The sequence below is a fragment of the Dermacentor silvarum genome, chromosome 9 (genome assembly GCF_013339745.2).
Source record: "Dermacentor silvarum isolate Dsil-2018 chromosome 9, BIME_Dsil_1.4, whole genome shotgun sequence".
In the NCBI taxonomy this organism is placed as follows: domain Eukaryota; kingdom Metazoa; phylum Arthropoda; class Arachnida; order Ixodida; family Ixodidae; genus Dermacentor; species Dermacentor silvarum.
The window spans coordinates 89,761,907-89,780,036 of record NC_051162.1 but is presented as its reverse complement, the minus strand read 5'-3'; the positions used below and the strand labels follow the sequence as shown (position 1 = coordinate 89,780,036).

The 18,130-nt window shown below is 45.2% G+C and overlaps 1 protein-coding gene across 1 annotated transcript; it reads right to left on the bottom strand.

Annotated features, from left to right (window-relative positions):
* Positions 1 to 613: 613 nt before the first annotated feature.
* On the bottom strand, positions 614 to 5,192 carry LOC119463732 (uncharacterized). The gene is made up of 5 exons (XM_049655353.1): positions 5,167 to 5,192; positions 4,027 to 4,073; positions 2,806 to 3,006; positions 1,779 to 2,015; positions 614 to 691 (listed from the first exon to the last, which is right to left on the bottom strand). Exons 1-5 carry the CDS (start codon positions 5,180 to 5,182, stop codon positions 614 to 616), a joined length of 579 nt encoding a protein of 192 aa, XP_049511310.1. The 5' UTR covers positions 5,183 to 5,192.
* Between the last annotated feature and the right edge of the window lie 12,938 nt (positions 5,193 to 18,130).

Sequence of the window (18,130 nt, the reverse complement as noted above, 5' to 3'; positions counted from 1 at the left end):
GGACTCCAATGGCCACTTACGTGCTTAACATTGCGGTGGAAAGCACGCAAAAGCGCAGACGGACAAATGCTCTAGTTCACTCAACAAAGTGCTGCAGAATCACTATTATTCTGCGGCGATGTACTTATACACACCTCGACAGGGCGTGCGTTACCCAGCGTGTAGCAGACGACCGCCGCTATCCGAGCGGGGACGCCCACGTGTTTCGCACCGCAGCGCCTCTAGTAGCTGCTCACCACAAAAGCTTCACGCTCCCCCATGTATTCGCGCGCCGCTTTGCCCACTCTCCCAGTATTCGAAGCCACTCTACAGGCGCGAGCGTTGGGCTGGCGCTGTGCTACTTGATTGCGTTGCCGTCGCGCGTATGAGCTCATACAAGCAACCGGAAACGCGTCATGGCCGTGACGTTTTAAACACCACCTTGCGTAGATATGAACCCGAAGCCGCAAGCCAAAGCCGTTGAGAGTGACTAAGTTGAGGCGATATAGATAGGAACAACAGTGACACACATTTATTTTTCAATTACATAATTTTTATATTTGGCACGAATCTCTGCAACGAATGCAGAGTGGCTATCCCACAGGATGCGGTGTAACACCAACGGGTGTCCTTTTTAGCTGCTCTTGCCGCCGTAGTAGGACGATGGCCTCACAACGCTGTCGTCATCACTAGCAGGCTCGGCTGACGCAGGCTGAAAAAGAGATGAGACGACATGGCGTAAATGTAGCGATTCGTAAATGCAACTTCTTTTCCCGATAGTAAATTTTAGTCGCACAATGTTGTAGGAATTTATGCAGTATTTTAACTTTATGCATCTGCACTATTCCGCCTTGACGTCGCGGATTTCAGTGGCATCCGTAGGTGCCTAATAATTTTTTTTTCATCGGTATGAATGGGCTACAATGTATTCTGAAAGAGGCAAACAGCGAAATCAGCAGGTTTCGAGTACATTTACCGCGTCACAACGGCCAAATACGAGAACAAATTCAAATCAGTGACGTCCCACTGACCTACTGGCACTGGGTATGGGCGCGAGATGCCTTATCGATTATGTTTCTGTAGCGCCGATGCTGTCACTCTCGCCGTGAAAGGAGTCTGGGAAAGCCAGATAAGACCCAAACACGAAATACGTGTAGCGCTGCCGTCTTTATAGTACCCGCACCAGCTCGCTGTGACCTGTCACCTCACCTGTCATTGATAAATGAAGACTATACTCGCATTCTAAAAGTACCAAGGCGTCGACATTTCTTTGTTTTTTTTTTCCCACTGGAACAGTCATGCCGAGAAAACTCAAATCTGGCACACAACGCTGATGTTCTGGGGCTAAATTAAATAAAGGCGTGTTTGGCATTAGTTTTGTGCTCTAGTAAGCAGTTGACTATTACCAGTGAAAATGAATATTGAAGTTCGGTCGATAGCCTAGTGACAGTGCGTCAGCATGACGTAACAGATCTTGAGTTAATGTTTTCATTTGAGCCGGTAAGGCTCAGTAAGATGCATTTTAGTCAACATTTACCGATAAAGGTGACACGGCGAGCTTGTGCGAAAATTGCAAAGGGTTATCGACACCAGTCGATAGTTTGCATAGCCTCTTTCTATGGGCTTTCCTTTTTTCTTCAAATTGTATATGGGCAATTTGCGGAGAGCTGGAATAGCTTTTCTTCCCTTTAAATAATATTTTACCATCCTAAACTAATTTAGGGTTGCTGTGTAGTGTCCCAATGTTATTGCGTAATCGTCTCCCTTGAATTTGCACCAGACGCAAGCCCTTTTCTTACGCTCTGATCGACGGGGGCCTCGTGCTTGGGTTCGGGCACGACTGCCGGTCGCGGCAGCAGGGGGGCTGAGGCAGCGGGCACGCCACCGACTCCACCCTGGCCGACGTGGCGGTTCAGGTAGTAGAAGTTCTCAGCCTGCTGGCACGGGGCCGTTCCCGGGGGGCTGGTGCAGGTCAGGGTCTGCTGGTCGAACACGGTGGTGTTGGGGCAAACGAAGCTGTACTGCATCATGGCCACCTGGTGGGGATAAAAAGGGCAAAGGTGAGATGCTTTTAAAAAAATCGAATCTGTTTGATCCATTACACTAAGATAACCGAAAGCAGTCGGGACTCTTCATAACATTCGCTTTTCTTCCTTCTTATAAACGTCTTTAATGCATGGAGTTCAACCACCCAATTTTTCGATGGGACCCCATGATGTACATGAAACTAACTTAAAAATTCGCGAGGCTACTGTGCCACAGTAATAGGTAAATAAAAGAGTTTGAAGAGATTCTTTAGTTTTGAACTCGATCATTAAGGTTGCTGGGATACTTCACACTCTCGAGGTTTCTTGATATAAATGCTATAAAGTCTGAGACACACCCGTGATTAGCTACGGAGTTTTTATTGCAGGCAATGCTCTAAAGAGCAAAGTGCGTTCGCACAGTAAAAATTGTTATTACAACGAAAAGCACAGTGATATTTCAATGACCACTCTACGCAGCTCGCGTCACTGCTGGTTGCATTCCCTACGTAAATATGTACATGCTGAAATACATAGTCGCCGCTAAAGGGACACACACAAATAGTAAGAATCATTGACTACACGAGCGGCCTTATTACACGGGCCGCCCCTGTCATCCTTCCTCTTCCTTGTTTTGGCGTCATACGGTTGCGACTGACAAAAATAGGGCTTCTCAGTTTCCCTTCGCGTTCTTTTTTGTGTCTGTCCTCTTTGCTGCAAATATGTCTTTCAGCAAATACCAAAACTAGGTCAAGAAGCGGTTTTCTTGATGCACGATGATCAAACAAGCTCAATCGCTCACCTGTCCGTCGCTCAGGAGAACGGGGTTGCAGACGTGGAAGATCTTGCACTCGTTTCCGATGTCAGCGTAGTAGCCAAGGCTCCGGTGGGCGCAGCTGAACGAAATGTCGATGGGGTTGACGATGTCATCCGAGCCGGAGGGAAGGCCCAGGTAGGCCGACTGGGGAGACTCGCTGTGGGCAAAGTCCTGCTCCTGGCCGGGCTGATTAGAGTTATTAGAACAACGATTAAAGACAGTAATTAATGCAAAAAACACGAGATGAGCTTAACGTAGGTTGTCACAAGAACACTCCACAGACCCGACCCGACGACACTTATGGAAAGCGTTATCAAAGGTATGAGAAGGGTGTTGGTGGGTTGCTGGCTGTAGCTTCGTAACGCATAAATGCGCGTTTGGATGTACGGTAAATATTTTTAGCTTGGCAGAATGTACAGGCGCATGCAATGGAAAGTCATAGACTGAACTGCGCTGAACTTGGGGCCGTACCCTTTGTAACGGGCGATTTGTATTTTGAGATACTCGGGCTATTCCGTAAACGTAAGGACATCTTACTCGTGTTACCTGGGAGTTCTTGTCGGTAAAAAAAACATAAAAAAGCGCCATGTTTACGATCATATCGCTACCGATACTTTACACCAGCAGCTAAGTGGAATATGCTTGGTTACTGCAGTAACACGTCTGTGTATTTTCTGGCTAAACGCGGCGCGAGGTGGCATTCCAGCCTGGCTGCTCACGTTTAAGTCACCAGTATTCCTCAAAGGGCAATACATTTACGGACAAAAAAGAGCCCCCTATTAATCCAGTGTTACTGCTCGGACTGATGGAATGTTGAAGGTACTCGCGACACACCACACAAGCCTGTCGCGAGTGTCACTAAATGATCATGTTGTAAAGTTACGAGGTTCCTAGAATGGCGTGATTGAAGTGATTCTTGATATGCAAGCTGTTCTGGTGCATTGCGCGTTTACCTGAAAAACCTTCATCTAGTACTTTTAGTATAAGTCAACTAAAGCAGAGATATTGCATACTTGCCGGTTTCCGCCCATTTTTAATTGAAATACCTTAGTGAGGAATACTCGATCAATGACCTTTGCAATCGCCACTGCCAGAAAAGGCAAATTATGTCTTTAATGCCTCGTTCTTATTACCGGGAAACAAAACCCATGCATAATTAGTTCAACAGATGAGCGTGCGCATATGTAAGCGTTGGGATGGACTTACGGCTGGAGCAGCGCACACGGAGCCGGCGATCGCCAGGATGACGAGAACTGAAAACAGGGGTAAGAAAAGTATTGCTTTAACGGCGCATGTCACAGTGGTTTCATTTTTTTCCTTCTTTCGTAAGATGCACTGTCTGGTGGTCACGGCTAATGACTACCAAACCTGACTGGGATGGTAGAAGCTTACAACTGTAGTATTAAGGCAGCAGCTGTCTACAAAAAAGTACGTTACACTTGAAAACTAACGCTTAGCCGAACATACGTGATTTAATCATTGAAGAGATCAGTTATTTGCGCAACCAGCTTTTGTTTCTCGGGTCTGTTGGGTGTTTCGTGCGACATTTAGTGTTGTACACGAGCCTTGACATGCCGATTTAATCATGTTCAGAGTGCGTGTGAACCAGTTATGCCAGCGTCGTAATTGTGATAGCCTTTGTCGCTTTTCCAGTGTACTTGGGTTCAAGGCAAGCTGGAGCATACGGCCAGGACAGTCATGAATCCCGCAATTCGCAAAACACCAGCAAAAATTCTCAGATCTGTGACGCATTGCGAAGTTTCTCATGCCTGAGGAACTTATTGTAAAAGTTACTGTAAAAGTTACTTAGTATAAAAAGCCGACGCGCATAATTATTTTAACTAGTTGAGCTCCTTGAAATTCTGTAAGCGAATGGGGGCCGGCATTCACAAAACAGCCTTACGTTAAAATTCTTAAAATCCTAGCGAAGGAAAGTGCCCGGGCAATGGCACAAAGCATTCACGAACTAAAAACTTAGTGAATTCAGCCCTGGAAGCACACAAAACGTGGCGGAAATTAATTGAAATATAGACGAACTAGGATCCTCTTACGGTTTAAATGGCCATCTCCCACATATGCATGATTGACGTAACCGTTTGTGTCAAAATGATAGCCAACGCAATTCGACGCAAAAAATTCACGGGAAATAACTCGGAACTGGCTCTAATCGCAGCTATCATACAAGCGGGAACTTCTCGAGCATGTTAATTAGAGTACAACAAGCAAGGCATGTGGAACTAGAACGTGAATTAGTCAATTCTAGGAAATGTACACAGTAAAAAGAACGCTTAATTTGATTAGACAGACCGGTAAGCGAGATAAAGAAGGAAACAATGAGGTACTCACGGGTAACAGTGTTCATGGCTGCAGGTGGCACTGAAACGTAAATGAAAAAGCGATTAGCTGCAGTCCTCGCACGGCATCGAGTAGTTAACACATGTCCGCTACTTGAGAAAGCACATAGCGGCTTCTGTATTTTATCTGTGTGTGTGTGTAATGAAAATGAAAGAAAAGATTTAGTCGCCAACGATAATTACTACTCCTATTTAAATAGTAGCCATAATGAGTAAAATATAGTTAAATAAGAACAAAGTCATAGGCTCTGAAGTTCTAAAGTGGAGTTGGATTACAGAATAAATAAAGCCTGCACGTATATAGTCGTGGACGCGCTGGTAGATACAGGGTCCGACACACAATCGAGTTTCTTTCAGTAGTGTTTGCAGCGCATTGGTAAAATTGGGCAACTTTTATCGGCCTCCCATTCATAAGTCTTGAATAAAAGGCATGCAGAATGTCTCATGATATGGTTGCCATTGTAGAGATTCTGGTTAGCCATAATAGCAGCAACATTACTACGACTGTTTCATCCCAAGGGTACAGTCGGCGTGAAAAGTTTGCGCACCCCGGGACCAGAAAAAATTATGTTAGCAGCCTGCGGTGGCCCCAGCCTGCTATTAGTGGTTTCCCATGCCTGAACGGACAGCCCTGTGCTGCTTTGCTGGCTACAATCACAAGCTGTTCGGAAATTCACAGATAGTCCGGTTCGCAAACATCTGACGCCAACTGTACGTGCACGGTGCGCAAGTAGTAAATGAACAATATCAAGTAGTAAATTGCTGTTTGGTCACACAAACACAGTGAACACACAACACCGAGCACTCGTGTTTTGTCACTGTGTTACGTATTTGTTTTAAAGTGAGCAGACACATTGCATCATGATTAACCAACTAGCCCACCAAAACGTACGTGCAAGCTGAACGACAGCGACCACAGAAAGGCACATTTTACAAACACACAGCGCTATGTATAAGTGTCTCAAGCTGATTTCCCTATTCGAATACGTGTAAAAAGCAGAAATACTTATCTCTTTCACAACCATCAGGCCGATCTGAATTAAAGTTGATGCGTTTGAGAGAGCAACTTTTTTTAGAAAGCAGATTTCTGATTTAGGACAACCTTTGCTTAAAATTGAGTAAATTTGAAGTATAGAAGCACAAAGCTTACAATTCCGTAACTCTTGCCAAAAAACACATACATCAATTCTTCTAGAATGGTTGGCGAGAAAAAAAAGCTTTCGCGTTCTGCATGTATTTAAGGGAGCTCCCTAGCTAACGTTTCCTCTTAACACCGCGCACTCTCCTGCAAGACATACAGCGCGATTGTACGGTCATACAACGTCACTGCAACTAGTCACTGGGCGTGGGTGGGAGAGCAGTCTATCAAACTAAATAAGCAAAAGACATTAGAAAATATAACAAAATAATTGGAGCAGTATGTGGGACACCAAATATCAATGCCAATTTAGTGTAAAGTAGCAACTGTATGGCAAAGGCTACAGAGTATGGTTTGGGCGAATATAATCTAAACTTAAAAATAACGAATGGAATATCGGTCTCTTCGATTCGGTCTTCACTATTTGCAAGTGCGAACGAGTTCTGGGTATGCGAACAAACTGCTTATTTGCTCTTTGTCGTTTTAATGAAAAAATAACTAAAGGACACGTCATAAAATGCAATACAATGAGAGGAACTTGCTAATGTTGTGAATACAGTAGGATGTGTCGATCGCTTTCATATAATAGTGAGAACTTGGGTGGGAAGGGGGGTGTTACTCAATATTCGAAAACTATTTCGCTATTCCATTCGTATTCCGTTGGGTCTCAAAAATGATTCTGCTATCATGCTACAGGCTACGACCAAACACGGTATGACGATCACTCACCTCAGATTTACTCCGAGAAAAAACAGATCAGCAGGGCTGCTTTTTTTTGCTGCACTTTTGAGGCGCCCGGGTCAGCGCGCCCTCCTTAAGTAGGCTCGCAAGTCAGGCCCTCTTTCCCCCTCACCGGTCCAAGAAAGCACAAATGAGGGAAAGGGCAAAGTAAGGCGAACACAATGCTTTGCTTTCCTTAGCGCAGTCGTACCTTGCTATGCTGTTTCATCCTCACCCGTAGACGCGCGAAAAAGGAGGGGGGTGTGGGGAGCGGGAGAGCAATGTCCCCCCCTCCTCGAGCATGAACAGCTCGTTGAAAGGGAGGCTAATTTGTCGCATACCGTTCAGCCGCCTGCAGAACTCTCAGAATACTATGGAGAAAACATAATTGCGGCCAGTTTTGTGGGTGTCGGAATAAACGCAAGCTTCCTATTCATTGATTTCAAATAAAGTACATTTAATGACTGCTGGTAACTGGGCTAGAGCCCGATGCGCCCTTGGAGCGGTCGGATTAGGTCTCAGAAAAGGTTGAGTGGGGAGGAGAAGCACACACAGTCGAAAGGTCAGTCCCCCTTGATCCCATTCCCCAAAAAGCCAGCTTCTGCTTGCTGGGAATCCCTGAACGCCCCCCTGTGCCCACCGTGGCTACCAGGCGCCAGAATTTCAAAGCACGCGTTGAGCGGACCTGTCGCGTCTTGTGGGCGCGTGTAAGCGTGCGACACGTACGCGCACCCACGCGCGGACAACAGACAAAGGCATGTAACGACACTACTATACAGATGTATGTGTGGCGGGGGCTGGGGGGGGGGGGGGGGGGGGAGGGCTGCAAAAGCTAGATTTGTGGACGGTGGCCACAACAGAGGCCGAGAACCGCAGCGCGCGCTTTGTCATGGACGCCGGCAGACGACCAGGCGCCGCCTCGGCGGAATGAGCGTGTCCAATGCCGCGGTCGTAAAGCCGTTCAAACGCGGCTCCCCAGCCCCGCCGCTCGTGCCTGCGTGTGATTATGGTGGCTAGTTTCCTGCAAGTACGCGCCATTGTAGCAGGTGCCCTGTTGGGACAATCTCTTCAGGCAAGTACTAGGAATGATAATAATAATAAAAAGAAAGTGGTGAGGTATAGAGAGCGGCTGACTCGGAGCTCTGCGAAAGTGAAAAAAAAAAAAAAAGAAGCTCGTCAGGTAGGTACAGAGAGCAAAGCGAGCATCTGGCAAGCAAACTTTCTCGGGAAGTTCGAATCTCAGCGCCTCCTTATCCTACAATGCCACATACGCCAACGAAGAAAGTTCGATCACATATCACATATTTTTTTGAGCAACAAAAGTAGAAAGCTGGGCCATTCGGTACGTAACTGAAGGTGAAAAACCAGCGAAAGAACGCAAAGTATACATGAATAGAAGAAGGTGGGATGAGGCAGGAATTAAACATTTTTATTATGACGCATAACAAATATATAATCTCGGGCAGTCTCTAGGTGCATGCGTGAAAGCATCACAAAACCAACGCAAAAAAGAAAAAAAATCTAGCAGAAATTACCCGTTGTACTACCATTCAAGAAACGTAATTCCTTGTCACTGCCTAATAATATAAAGAGCCCCGAAAATTTCCCTCCCTGACTGTCTTCCGGCGGCCCAAAATTCTAAAACACTCAAACATCGGAGTGCGCCTGTACTGCCTGATATGTATCTGCAAGCGCCCACTGTCGGTGGTTGAAAAAAGATGCTTTATGTTCTTTCGGGCGATCATCGATACATTAGTCCGTTTGGCCGATGTGCACCTTCCCGCATGACGACGGGATACAATAGATCACCTGCGTGAAACAAGAAACATAGTTTACAGCGTGGATGATACGACACCTGCTTCTTTGCTTCTGCTGGCTGATGCGCCCGCACAAGCTAGCCCGCTTCCGAGGAGAAGACTACGCGGACATCTAATCTGCTCGCCACTTTTTTGTGATTATTCTATGTATGTACATATAGTATTACTTGAAGATTTCGGTTTTTCCACAGGGACGGCGCTTTCTTTCTTTTATCCGTTGCTCCCTTTCGTATTTTCAAGAACGTTTCCAATACAGTTTTTTTGTTAAGTGTCGTGGAAACCCGGCCGCAGTGTTTCTACCTGCTTTTGGAAACTAAACTGCATTGTATGAAAGCAAAGTTTTTTTTTTTTTGCGGCGCGTTTTCAAAGCACAGTGTGGGGGTTCGTGCCCCTGTTGGTAAGCTTCGAGTGGCATGAACTGCAAGGTACGACGCCTTCTTGGGTCGTGGTGAATACATCCCTCAAACATGTCCCCCTGTATTCAATGTCGGTTCAAGGGTCAGAAATCTAATACGATTCCTTTTTGGGAGTTCGTACGCAAATTTCAGTGAAATAAAATGCGACCCGAGGCGAAAATCCAACTCACCAGTGGCCGCAGAAACCAGCTTTATTGGAAGATAACCTTGACAAAATCAAGAACTCCACTACTTAGCGGCAAACCTTAACAACTCGGTTGCGGTCCAAACTCCTGTCAAGTGCTTGATCAAACTTTGCCAGGTAAATAAGTTTTAATAAAGAAGCTGCACTGGACCCTAAACAAGTGCCCTGTTTTTGCGCATAAATTACCATCGCTAAACTCAGCCATTGCGGATATCAAATAGGAAGTTGACAGTGTTTTTGAACAGATGGCACCGACTAAAGCACGACAGTTGTGGGGCGAGTCAGTGCATAACTTTGTGACGTTTAGTAGCAAGCAGAATGAATAAATCAATTTCGTGGGCTGATTTTCTATTTTTGTTTGCGGGCCAATGGATGCGTCCGCCCTTATATAGAGGTTTTAATTAATTCGTGTGTTTTACGTTCCAAAACAATGACATCTGATTATGAGGCGCACCGTAGTGGGCTCAGACTCTGAGTGGACTTTGACAACTCGGTGTTCTTTTTGCCGTGCCTACAAATATAGGTTCATGAGTGTTTTGTTCCTTTTTTGTTCTTTTTTCCCATTTCACCCCTATCGCAATGCATCCACCACAAACAAACCCGCGACCTGGAGCTCAGCACTGCGCCGCCATAGCCACTAAGCTACCGCGGCTAGTGTATACAACGATATTTCCAGGCGGTGTCATGGCGTAGTGTGACATCGCAGACTGTCACCGGCACTGCAACTTGGAACATTGTTTTAAAATAGAACAGCAGCTTGCCGCGCGGCTCCCTTAACGACTCCATGTAAAGTGACAGCCTGAATGAGTGGTTCGAAATTACGTCAGCTAGGTTACATTCACCTTCTCTGCTAAATGTAATTCATAGTGCTCTGTTGTTGTGACGTTGTTCAGGTTAGTATTCAAAATGTTCGCTCCCGTTTTCCCTGCATAGGCTTAAAGAAGAACAGAAATACTTAAAGGAGAGGCAGCTTATCGGTGGAAAAGTGCGGCATACTGCCGGCGTAGAATATTTCAAGGTGGCGATTGCTGCAAAAAGAAAGAAAGAAATGTGTTTATTGAGATTTTGGGTATGCAGCCGGTGAAACTGTAGTACATTGTTCACATAGTTCAGCTTGGAAATCGCAATAGCAAAGCCATTCCATGTAAATAGCCCGTTCCTAGGTTCCGTACCACGCAAAATGTTAGCGTTGGCAATAAACAAAGCTAAGTTACGTTTGGTAATCACTGTGGCGGAGCTCCATAACAACAGGAGCGCAACAGAACTTCGTAGCGTAACTGCTTAGCCTAGTTGGTGTTGAAACATCTTTTGTGTGAAGCGCAAACGTTTAACAACGATGCAGGAGCAAGAGCTCGTTCTCGGATCTTTTTGTTCCTGTCTCGCTGTTAAACTTTTGCACTTGACACACAATATGTGTTAAAGAAAAGTGGTGTTGCCATTAAGCAATGCTGAAAAAAGTCATTTTTCATTTTATTATCATTCATTACTATCGCTGTGTCATTAGCGCAAGAGACGAGGCAAATACGACGATTGCCCTAATTCGTGCGCTTTGTCCATTCCCGATTTCAGGTTGACAATGGCGTTGTCTGTTGTTATATTTGTTGAAACATCTTCAGCTCAGTCTCTGGGCTCTTCTAGAATGCAATGTAGCGTCATTATCAATCTTTAGCACCTTTAGCCCATGTATAATAAAATGAATGGTTTCACCGCTTTGCGATAATGCTCCCCGCCTTTCGTTCAGACGTCATTTCTGGCTGGCCAAGCCTAAGTTTAAGGACAATGTATTTTGTATTGCAGAAATGTAATTTACTAATGCAGGTCAACTTGTCTGTTACAGAACAAATAAAAAAATAAAAACAAAACAAAATACAAATAATGTCTATAAACGGGAGGCCAAGTCAGTGTCCTTCAGAAAACTTAGCAAGGCTCGATGGGCCTGGTCACGTCTTGCAGCGCTCCCCTTTGGAAAAAGGCAATCGTCAAGGGTCGCACATTGCAGCCCCATAAGGTTATACTCCTTAATTAGTAATGCGCGCTGCGCAACGAATGCGGGACACTCTAAAACTAGATGTTCAAGTGTCTCACAGGAGCCACAAAACGTACACGACGGGCTGTCCACACGTCCTTGTCGGCATAGGCGTTCGCGCACCAACACAGACCCAACCCTTAACTTGTATAACAGTGCTCTAGCACGACGGGGCAAGCCTCGACCACGAACGCGGGGAGGGAACGATCCGTCTGCAACACGCCGATCTGGGTGCTAGGTGTCGGCGTATAAGGAGACGGGCGTTTTCAAACGTGCACGAAATGTCAGGGCAGTCACATTCATGGTGGGCACAGCTTGAAGCGAGGCGATCAGCCTCTTCATTTCCAGCGATGCCCACGTGCGAGGGTACCCACTGGGCAATGAGGGACACTCCACAGGAAGTAATTTTGCCCGAAGTTTCTTGGATACTGCACAACAATGGGCTATCGGCATCTTGTCTAAGTCTGCTGAGGGCAGCACGGGAGTCTGTAAGAATGACGACCTTCAAGGCGTTTAATTCTTCGTGTACGTATTTCAGAGCAACATCAATCGCTGCTAGTTCTGCAGTTTTGGTTTACTGTCCCCTTACTAAAACAACCACTTGCTACTGTTTGGGGAAGCTATCGCAAACTCCTTAGGTTCAGTTTTGATTTGGTTCCTTACAATACTATGATCCTCTGTTTTTTCAACAGAACTTTAATAAGAGACCCCACAGGCTGTCGAAGTGAAGTCACTGAGATCACTGGCTAGTACGGGAGTTCCAAGAATGGCTTTGCCACGCACCTTTTTTTTTTTTTTTTGCGCCTTCTCTGGCTTGCTGACTCTCCGCGCTCGGTATGACATACGCTTTCACTGTACCAAAAATATACCTTGTCTCAATACATTTCTCTTTTTTTAAAGTGACAACAAGGAAAAAGAAAAAAAAAAGACGCTTTGACTTTAGATCAGCGTTGTTCGTTCTTTTGCTTCGGGATGCTGTCGGCGTGTTTGTACGGATGAGCAAGCTCATGCATCACCTTTTCATCAATACTACCAGGCTAGGTGTACGGCCGGGCCGACATCTCCAGTAATGTGTGCGACTTAAAAAAAGGAAACATAGCGTTGCTGCTTGACCGTGCAAGGCACTCCTTCACCGAAGCGAAGCTATGTCAACCGGTGACAAAGACGCGCCCCTCGGTCACACTTAAAAAAGGTTGAACGATTTTGGTTCTTTTTTTGTGGGGGAGGGGGAGCCGGGGGAGGGGGGCGACTGGAGGGTGAACGATCCCCGACGGGAGTGCCAATGACCTGTTCACTTGCATTTTTTGTGAACACAAAGGCGCTCTTTGGCACCGCAAATTGGAATGCGGAACGCTAAATGATTTGTTCTGCTACGCTTCGGCCTGGCCTAGGAGACGGTATGTCAGTGTATGGTGATTTCTTTAAAAGGCCGGCAGGCAGGGAACGATAGAAATATTAAAAGAATTGGTATGGGAACGTTGCATATGGTTCAAGACTCTACAGCAGCGGGGCGGATGAAATACTAAAACAACTGCATGTACTAAACTTGCAGCAATTACACAGACACGCTTTCTTCACCAGCAGATATTCTAGGCAGAATGTAATATGCCAGTGCATAAAAAAAAAGCCTCACGTATAATGGAAAAATACTACATGCATAGAGTATACACAAATTATGGTAGAACTAGAGAATTTGCATGCCCATTGAGTTCGATGCTATCTCAGAACTCTTGTATATGAACAGTATGAACAAGTGAAGCTATCGTTTATAAAATGGTGCATCATACTAACATATACGCTCTTTCTGTGTGTGTGCGTATTTCCGTAACAAAAATAATTCGCATACTACATTTGTTTATACACTACTACTATATATAATATCGTTTTTACAGCGAAGCTGTATTCCTCCACCTACCCCCCCCCCCCCCCCCCCCCCAATGCATTCGTCGTGCCTTTATGCAAAAATGACCGTTTGCGTGGGCCGATCCCGGAGGTAGTGCAATCGTACGCTAAAATTGAAGCGAAAAGTGGGCATATCCTTCCGAATCACACATACAGGGCATACCACATAGCTCGTTTCGATAAAGAAAATCATAAAACATGTCTCGTGTGAACATGATGGTTGATAGGACAATCGATAGTATTGGGAAGCACGGAATGATTGATAATGCCACCCGCTTGTAACAGAGGGCGTGACGTCAATACCCATATAAATTATAAGCTAAAGTACATGTTTGTGACACTACATTACGTATATATAAAGAGGGCCCGCCTAGTATGGCATTGCATTTGTGTTGTGACAGTGCTACGGGAAGCCCAGGTATACTGAGGACTCCTGAAGAGCAGTGTGCATGCGACGAGTGGTGTCCAGGAGGCTCAGCGCAAGCGCCAAGCGCGGCAGTATGATGATGAATGTCATGAAGCCGAAAACACGGCCAAGCGGCGAAGGTGCAATGCAATCAATAGTTTTCAAGGGACCAAATTCTAAACTTAAGAAAAAATTTCTCGACGCGGAATTTGGAGTTAGTTGCTCCGTGTGTGGTCGACTGTGGTTCCCGGTTAAGTGCATTTTGTTTGTCCCTGGTCCACTACAAAGACTGTAGGTGCACGAAGTAGTGGCGCAAGCCAAGTGGCAGGCCGTTGAAACTTCTTTGGCTAATTATTAGGTAAAGTGCATGTGAATGTCGCCATGTGAATAATTTAAAGCCGCGTCGCAATGGTTAATCGTTATAGGTGTCGTTTACAGCTTCGCGTGTCCAACCAGCTTCACAGCATAAATTAGAGACAAATTTTTTTTAGATGAAAAAGTTCTTCAGGCCTTTGTACTCTGTCGCTCTGCGAGGTTGTTTACTACTTTTGTTTAAACAGAGTTGGTTAACGTTAATGCCTACGTAGTGACAAACATTAAATGTATGCTTAGGTGCGCACTAAATGTATGTCATGGGTCGATAATTTGAAAGAAATGAAGTTCTTACAACTGCTCGGACAAAACAGCTTCACTGGAGACTGGGTTGTCATTCTGAAAGATTACACCAGTCTGCTGTCATATTTTGAATCGATGCCCCCTTGTTCAACTGTTCTGTCGTAGCATTGCCTGCAGAGCGGGAACACTAAAACCTACCGCGCGCTCTGACGGGACGATCACGTGTTGGGCCAATACGTGTGGCTTCAGTTGTGTTTCGAAATGTCTCTCCTTGTTCTTTCGTTTCTCTGATGTTACCCGCCCACTGTGCTATAGTCAGCGTCGTTAAAGCTAACCGCACTGCCGGAGCTGCTCCCAATGAGTTAGCCGAGTAGATACTAGCACCATATTGAGGGAGAGTAACTGTAGCTATTACGTCAGCTGTTGTGCAGGTACTCACAGCGTAGTCTGTGTGGGGAGGGGCGGGGCATAAATAGTGAATCAGAAGAAAGGAAGGAGGCGGGGGGGGGGGGGGGGCTGTTTTCGGCTGCCCTCACGGAGCACGGTTCAGCGCCTATACGTGTAAGGAGCGGCCGTATCGGCCCTGCAGATATGTCGTTCCCAACAGTGTTTTCCACACTGTTGGGAAGTAGTGGTCTAGACAGGCGTGATCGTATGTGCCTACGTCGTGTTTGTTTGAGCGTTGCTTTTGAAATAGTGAAATCACGATTTATAAAAAAATAATTGTTCGCCATGCCTATGTGTCCAAATTGCAATGTCGACGAGGAATATGATTATGTAATTTGCATTTGCCGACGTCTTTGATCGTTTAAGGCGGCCTTTAAAGACCACTTTAGGCATGCGTCATGGCCCACGTCTTCAGCTGCAGGACAACATTGGCCCCAGTCCGAGACTGTATGTTAGCTTGAGTTCACATGCTAGTTATTTTCCATTGCGCGCGTGTGTGTCTCTTTATTGTATCTGACTCTTCGTTTACACTTGCCCTGACATATCGCACATTTATTAGCATGCCAAGCCCGTAGTTTGGCTAAATAAAACGCACTCACCTTCTAACTTATCTCGTCAGAATACATTTGCTACTTTTAGCAGAAGATAGCTTGAAACCAAATCACTGAAATCACATTTTCTGCGCGCAAGATGTTGAATGCATATTTTGAGAATTACAACGTTGAACGAGTGCCGAAGTTCATAGAGTGTGAAGAAATGTAGTGAATGGCGTTGTGTAGCGACCTGTGTCACGTTGTGTAGAACTCTGTGTCAGCGCTGTAAGCAAAGTTATTTCTTATCGGATGTTATAGCGACAACAACAACTACAAAAAAGTAATAGTAATAAGCATTACAACAGCTAAACTAGTCGAGACATGCCACTATGGTATCCAAATGTGACAGCGACATTGTAGGCGCACCGTCCACCGCACTTGATATGACAATGACAACTGTGATACGGAGTTAAAAATGCTTCAATTCTTTGAAAAAGGGGTTGCTGTAGTGATATTGAGTTCAGCAATAGCTCTCCTGCTTCTTTTCTGTGTTGTTGCGATAAACGAAAAAAAGAAAATTGAGAATAAATGTAATGATAATAAAGATAACAATGACACAAGGAGGGTTCAATAATCTAACAGCTGTACACACCGCTACACAAATGTGGGGTTAACCTCTGAAGAAGTCATTCACGTACTGCAGAAATGCCACGCCTAAGCAGAACTTCATACTCAGTCCTCGGAAGAGAAAATGAACGCACCTCTGCATACAGCATTACGTCAGCACGCTATCACAAAGACTGATCTAACCTCCACGTGGGGTTACGAACTGTTGCATTTGCTTGATATCAGTTTAACGAGGTGTACCTTTAAATCCCCTAAAAAAAGGTTGTGTAAGCATGATTATACTTGCTTCTCTGCCCGTCAATAATTAAATATTTCTGAATGCGTAACTTTCGTTAAGAAATTATACCTTTCTAAATAAAGGCATCCTAATGCAAATGGGTAGGTGGGGTGCTTGAAAAAAGACGCATTCCGGGTGGAAGGTAGCGTCAACGCTCAGTGAAATTACTGTTGACTACAATATATTCATGCCGCATTCACTGGCCCGAATTCGTCACAGTAAGTTTTCTGATAAATCCACCTTTGGCTTGATAATGTACAAGAGAAAGAGGCCCATTTTTTAGCTTTCAGCCATAGCTGACTAGTATGCATTGTTGTTTTGTCATGGTCAGAATAGATGAACATTTTAGAGGAACGCAGTACATGCTAATTTGCGAAGCACTTACATTCTTACAAATTTTTTCTTGGAAAAGGAGGAGTCTGTGAAAAGGGCGTGTCAGCGTGTACCAGAAGTGGCAATGCTTTCTCTAGAGAAGGGCTATTCTTTCGCGGTCACCGACACTGCAAGTTTCCGTCTGCATATGGCATTCACATTTTATGAATGTTGAAAGCATGCGTATTGTTTCGCATTAGCGTACGTTATAGAGTGGTGTCCATTAATCATATTCTAATACTTTGCAATGACAATTGGCTTTAGTGTGGCATCCTGCGCAGCTGATTTTCAAGAAGCCAGACGACCTTATCTAATTTTTCAACGCTACTATATACACTCAGCCGTCTCATCCTATGATGAGACGGGCAATGATATCAAGTGGGCAATGATATCAAGGTTACGAGGCCGATATATTGGCCCATACTGCATACTTATAACGTGTATTCAAGCTCTTAGACTGGGAAGGCTTAGGAGTGAGGATTAACGGCGAATATCTCAGCAATGTTTGCTTTGTAGATGACATTGTCATCCTCAGCGACAATGGGGACGAATTACAACAAATCATTGAGGCCCTTAACCGAGAAAGTGTAAGAGTGGGGTTGAAGACTAATATGCAGAAGACAAAGATAATGTTCAATATGCTGGCAAAGAAACAAGAATTCAGGATCGCCAGTCAGCCTCTAGAATCTGTAAAGGAGTATGTTTAGCTAGATAAATTACTCACAGGGGACCCTGAACATGAGAAGGAAATTTACAGAAGAATAAAATTGGGTTGGATTGCATACAGCAGGCATTACCAAATCCTGACTGGGAGCTTGCCACTGTGGATGAAAAGAACAGTGTACAATCATGGCATTCTACAGATTCTCGCATGTGGGGCAGAAACTTGGAGGTTAACAAAAAATCTCGAGAGCAAGTTAAGGACCACACAAAGAGCAATGGAACGAGAAATGTTAGGCCTAATGTTAAGAGACAGGAAGAGAGCGGTGTGGATCAGAGAGCCGATGTTCTAGCTGACATTAAAAGAAAGAAATGGAGCTTGCCAGGTCATGTAATGCGTTGGATGGATAACCAGTGGCCCATTAGAGTTAGAGAATGGATACCAAGAGAAGGGAAGCGCAGTCGAGGACGGCATAAAACTAGGTGGGGTGATGAAGTTAGGAAATTTGCAGGCGCAAGTTGGAATTAGCTAGCGCAAGACAGGGGTAACTGGAGATGGCAGGGAGAGGCCTTCGTCCTGCAGTGGACACAAATATAGGCTGATGATGATGATGTTGACCCATGCACGAGTACATGTGCCGGAGCCGGATTTGTGGTTTTGTAACTTTGTAATCCACCTGCGATTTTTCGCTGGCGTGTGCAACATCCGCTAGCACGAAACAACGGCAGCTGCCATTGTTGAGTTTCTGTATTATGTATCCGTCGTGCTCTGTTTAGTTTCTCTCTCTGTGTGTCTTTTGTGGCTTCCCATTCAGA

Excerpts from the sequence above, each read along its gene's own strand:
- LOC119463732 (XM_049655353.1), bottom strand. Across the intron at positions 2,016-2,805 it reads TTCTCCTGAGCGACGGACAG|GTGGCCATGATGCAGTACAG; the intron begins GTGAGCGATTGA and ends TATCCCCACCAG. Across the intron at positions 692-1,778 it reads AGGCCCCCGTCGATCAGAGC|CCTGCGTCAGCCGAGCCTGC; the intron begins GTAAGAAAAGGG and ends TCTCTTTTTCAG.